Source organism: Quercus robur, chromosome 10 (genome assembly GCF_932294415.1).
Source record: "Quercus robur chromosome 10, dhQueRobu3.1, whole genome shotgun sequence".
NCBI lineage: Eukaryota > Viridiplantae > Streptophyta > Magnoliopsida > Fagales > Fagaceae > Quercus > Quercus robur.
In genome coordinates this window covers 49,126,170-49,131,361 of record NC_065543.1, presented here as the reverse complement: position 1 = coordinate 49,131,361, position 5,192 = coordinate 49,126,170, and the positions used below count along the sequence as shown (strand labels likewise).

Below are 5,192 nucleotides of genomic sequence, written 5' to 3'. Positions count from 1 at the left end.
TTTACTTAGATGAATGAAAAAATGAAAATTTTAATTTCTATTATATTACATAAGGCAAATCAAAAGTGATTGAGCTTGCCTCCCCACCCTACCAAGGCAAATTTTTGGTTGTCACTTCTTCTTTATGTGGGGTATGTAAGTAAGCCAGCACAGGAAACTCACCATTGCCTTCTATATCTTGTACTTCATCAAATTCGAACGCCTGCCCCCTCATGTACTTAATGAGTCACAGTACCAGTCATTTCATTGATAATAGAGCATTAAGCTTGAAACCTCTTTGGATTTAGTCCGTGAACATTTATTGGCCCTCAATCATGAAAAAAAATAAAATTGGTACAATCAGAATTTTTTCATCTAGAGCAAGAAATAAACACGTGTTATAAAAACGATATATCATGAGTCAAAGCAGACTCAATTATAAATAGATTTTCCTCTATTCAAGTTACAAAAGAATCAATGTTTTTGGCATGTACTGAGGCAAAACATGAGCTGGGCAATTGCCCTACCTTTTTATGTGAGATAGTTGAATACTTCTAAAATCTTGCAGCTTTTGTCGAGTCCACTCAATGATATTGGCAATAACAACTAGTGGATCACTAGAGCCCATCAAAACATCAATGACAATCATCGAATCACTCCCCATAACAATGTCTCAGATTCCCACGTCCCAAGGAAAGAGCAGTATCTCCTCCATGGCCTTAACTTCGGTTTCTATCATTCCCAGAGGCGCAGCAAAGTGTTTGCTTAGGGTGGCCTCCACTCTGCCGACATGGTCACATATGATAGCCCTAAAACCCACTGTCTGAGAGTGAGCAAAAGTTCCCCCATCAACATCACATATGTTTAAGAAAGTAAAGATAGGAGCATTCTGCTCCAATCCTCTTCGAAAATAGTCCATGAGCAGTTATATTTGTACTAGTCACAAACTCACGCAGTGCGTGAAAAAATTTAATGATTTATTTTTTTTCTTAAGTGAAAAATGAATTAAGTTAATAAGATTTATAAGAGTTAGTCCCAAACCCTTCTTTAAATGATATGATTATTTTCTAACAAGGTATGGTTAATACAATATATTAGATTTTTTAAATTAAACTGTCTATATTTGTTATTTGAAAGTGTTTTAAATTAGGTAAGTTTTTTTTATAAAAAAAAATAATAATGCATTTTACATTTAATTATTACATAAAGTGAGATATTTTGTAAATAATTTAATGTGTGGTGGTTGAAATATGTTCTAGTTCTCCCTACAAATGGTTTATTATCTATATGTCTTGAATGACTTAAAAAGGAAGCAAATATAAGTAAATTAATTAATCGCTTATATTAGGACAAAAAATTACAAGACTTTAATAATATAAGAAAATTGTAATTTTATCAAGAACTTACCAATATTACACTGAGAATGTCACATAGTAATTGTCAATTAAGCATTTTTTTTAAACACAAAACTCTACTCCCAAAGCATCACTAAAGTGGACCAAATGGACCGAAATGGACTGAACTGGATCGGAATAGACCAAACTAAATTGATTGGACCAAATAAACCGAAGTATACCGAATGAATTGAAATGGACCAAAATGCTATGCTGATATAGTTCAACAAGAACGTAGCTGCTCTTCAGCTTTTAGATATTAATATATTCGGTACTATACGAATCTTTTTTTTTTTTCCTTTTTTCAGTAAATACAATTTCTTCTCGTGTTTTTTATTCTTAGCAGTAAATACAATTTCTGCATTGTTTGGATAGGCAACTATTGATTTTTTTTTTTTTTTTTTTTTTTTTGGTTTTTGAGTTAGACAAAATGTGTGTTTAGCTCCAAATTAAAAAGCCAGCTTATTTTACTATTCATTTTATTTTTGCTACTATTCATGAGCCTCATTGCGCTTTTTTTTTTTTTGATGTGAAATACTACTAAACTTTATTAATCAGAAGAATTGACAAATACATCCTGGTTGAGAGCTCGTTCAAGGAAACAAGGAGTCTCTTTAACCTAAACAAACAAATTTGCAATGCCTAAAGCATGTCTTGCAAGTAAATGGGCTGGCCTATTGCCATTACGACCAACATGGGTGAAGTCTACACAGCGAAAACTATGAGCAACAGCTATAGAACTATAGACCAAAGCAGCAACAGATAAAGGAGGAGGAGATAAGTCCCTTAAGGCATTAACCAGCAACAAAGAATCACTCTCAAGCATGAAGTCCTGTATAGACATATCCTTGGCAAATTGAAGACCCAGCTCAACAGCCTTAGCTTCAGCTTCAATGGCACCTAGAGGAGCATCAATCTTTTTACTATAGGCACCAATCAACTTGCCCATTGCATCTCTTATTAAAATCCCAACCCTTGCCATTTTTTGCTCTTTGAAAACGGCCCTATCCATATTGATTTTGTAGCGGGTTGGAGAGGGAGGCGTCCACACTACTACCTCAGTTGGCTGCTTCAGAGACACCGTAGCCTCCATATAGGCCTGATACACACTTAAGTACTCCAACGCTCCTTGTAATAAGGCCTGACATGACTTCTTTGCACCCTCGTTTCTGCACTAGTTCCGGTTTGACCACATCGCCCAAGCTACCACAATCAGCTTTTCCACCCCATTGTGATCCCACTGAGCTATCATCACCACATACCAGAGCATGTCCATTAACGACCCAAATTGATGAACCATTGAGTCCTGAAACAAGTTAGATGTACGCCATATCTCACTAGCTCGTTGACAGCGCCAAAACAGATGGGCTGAAGACTCCTCCTCCATATTACATTCATCACAAGAGCTATCCAACAGCACTTTGCACCTGAGCAGGTTCTCCTTCGTGGGCAAGACATCTTTGCAAGCCCTCTAAGAAAAATGGCGAATCTTATGCGGAGTATTGTAGCTCCATAGTACTTCCAAAACCTCCTTAACTGACTACCATCAGACACTCCTCCCACCGGTGCAGTTGAGCTCATCTCCATGGCCAGCTTATATGCACTTTGAACACTAAAGATACCATTGTGCATTAAAGCCCAGACTTACTTATCCCCTATCAGATTAGCACTTAGAGCAATGCTACAGATTAAGTCAGCTTCATGTGGAAGGAAGACTTGCTGCACCAACTCATTTTTCCATGTACCATCCACTTCATTTATGAGGGTTGCAACCCGAGAGTCCTCAGGTAGGCTTGAGACAGGAGATACAACCTTATAAGTTAAGGGAGAAGGCACCCACTTATCCTTCCAAATCATGATGCTATGGCCATTACCCACTTGCCACCTTCTACCTTTCCTGACAATTTCCTGAGCCACCAAAATACTCCTCCAAGCAAATGAAGGATTTTTTCTAAGACTTGCATCAACAAACTCACACCTTGGAAAATATTTGGCCTTAAAAACCTTATATTAAAAGGAATCATTCCCAGACTGGAGCCTCCATCCTTGTTTTGCCAACATGGCCAAATTAAATTACTTTAGTTGCTTAAAACCCATTCCCCAATAAGCCTTAAGAGCACAAAGTTTCTCCCAACTGATCCATGCCATTTTCCGTTCCTCCTTACATTGCCCCCACCAAAAATTCCTAATGATAATTGTCATCTCATCACAAAGGGAATCAGGGATTTTAAAGCAGCTCACAGCATATGTCGGGATAGCTTGGGCCACTGCTTTTATCAGAACTTCCTTCCCAGCTTTAGACAATAGCTTTTCCTTCCAACCTGCCAACTTCTTAGCTAGCTTTGTCTTGACTTCCTTAAAAGTATTCTTCTTATTTCTTCCCACTAACGATGGAAGACCCAGGTACTTCTCATGTTGCCAAATCACTTGAGTACCAAAACTCACTTTTATCTCTTCCTGGATCTCCTTAGCTATGTTAGGGCTGAAAAACAGAGAAGTTTTGGCACGGTTCAGCTGTTGGTTAGAAGCTTGCTCATACGTACATAGTACTTTTTGTAGGGCTTCACCTTCTTCAACAGTGACTTTGTAGAAAATTAAACTATCATCTACAAAAAATAAATGAGAAAGGCAAGGGCCTCCTCTACACACAGATACACCTTCCAACAAACCATCAGCTATAACTTTTTTAATTAATGCAGAAAGACCTTCCGCACAAATCAAAAATAAATATGGGGGAAAGTGGATCACCTTGGCAGAGCCCACTGGACAGAATAATATGGCCACTAGGTTTACCATTGACACTGACAACATAAGTGACTGAAGAAATGCATTGCATCATTAAGCTTCTCCATCTTGAGTGAAACCCCAATTTCTCCATTATCTTATCTAAGCATGCCCATTCCACCCTGTCATAGGCCTTGCTCATGTCGAGCTTGAGAGCCATCTCTCCTTTAGCCCCTGATTTCTTCAAATTAATTTGGTGCATCGTTTCAAAAGCCACTAAAATATTATCAGTAATCAACCTACCATTCACAAAAGCATTCTGAGTATCACTAATAATAGATGGGAGGATTTTTTTAAGTCTGTTGGCTAAAGTTTTAGATGCCAGTTTGTAAATGACATTATAGAGACTTATTGGTCTAAACTCAGTTACTCTTTTAGGTGAGTTAGTTTTAGGAACCAAAACAATATAGGTTTCATTAAATTTTGGCGGGGTAATGCCAAAATTTAGGAAATCCAATGCTGTCTTAGTCACTACACCACCTACAGTAGACCAAAATTTTTGGAAAAAAAAGAGGGGCATACCATCTGGACCTAGAGCCTTTAAAGGATACATCTATTTAAGGGCTTTGTGCACTTCACTTGCCTGGAATTCCTTCACCAGCATGGAATTCATTGATTGTGTCACTTTAGGCTGAACGACCTCCATAATTTCAGTGAAGTCTGATGGTTCTAAGGAAGTAAATAAATTAGAGTAGTACTCAATAAACACCTTCTTAATCTCTCCTTGGTCAACCTGCCACACATTTTCAGCATAAAAAACCCCCCTCAATTAAATTCTTTTGAAACCTTGCTAAAGCCTTTGCATGAAAGAAACGGGTGTTCGGTCTCCCTCTTGAAACCAATTCAGTCGTGCCCTCTGTTTCCACATGGCATCTTCTTTATCAAGCCAACAATTCAATTCCACTCTAGTTTCTCCTAAGTCTTTGATAACCTCCGGTGATGAAGCTTGCAACTCCAACCCCTCTAAACGTTTTTGTAAGCAAGCAATCTTCTTTCCCACATGCCCATATTCATTCACATTCCATACCTCCAATT

The 5,192-nt window shown here is 37.9% G+C and overlaps 1 protein-coding gene across 1 annotated transcript; it reads right to left on the bottom strand.

The window, feature by feature from the left end:
* Positions 1–3,017: 3,017 nt before the first annotated feature.
* On the bottom strand, positions 3,018–4,359 carry LOC126704287 (uncharacterized). The gene is made up of 3 exons (XM_050403293.1): positions 4,122–4,359; positions 3,451–3,979; positions 3,018–3,351 (listed from the first exon to the last, which is right to left on the bottom strand). Exons 1-3 carry the CDS (start codon positions 4,357–4,359, stop codon positions 3,018–3,020), a joined length of 1,101 nt encoding a protein of 366 aa, XP_050259250.1.
* Between the last annotated feature and the right edge of the window lie 833 nt (positions 4,360–5,192).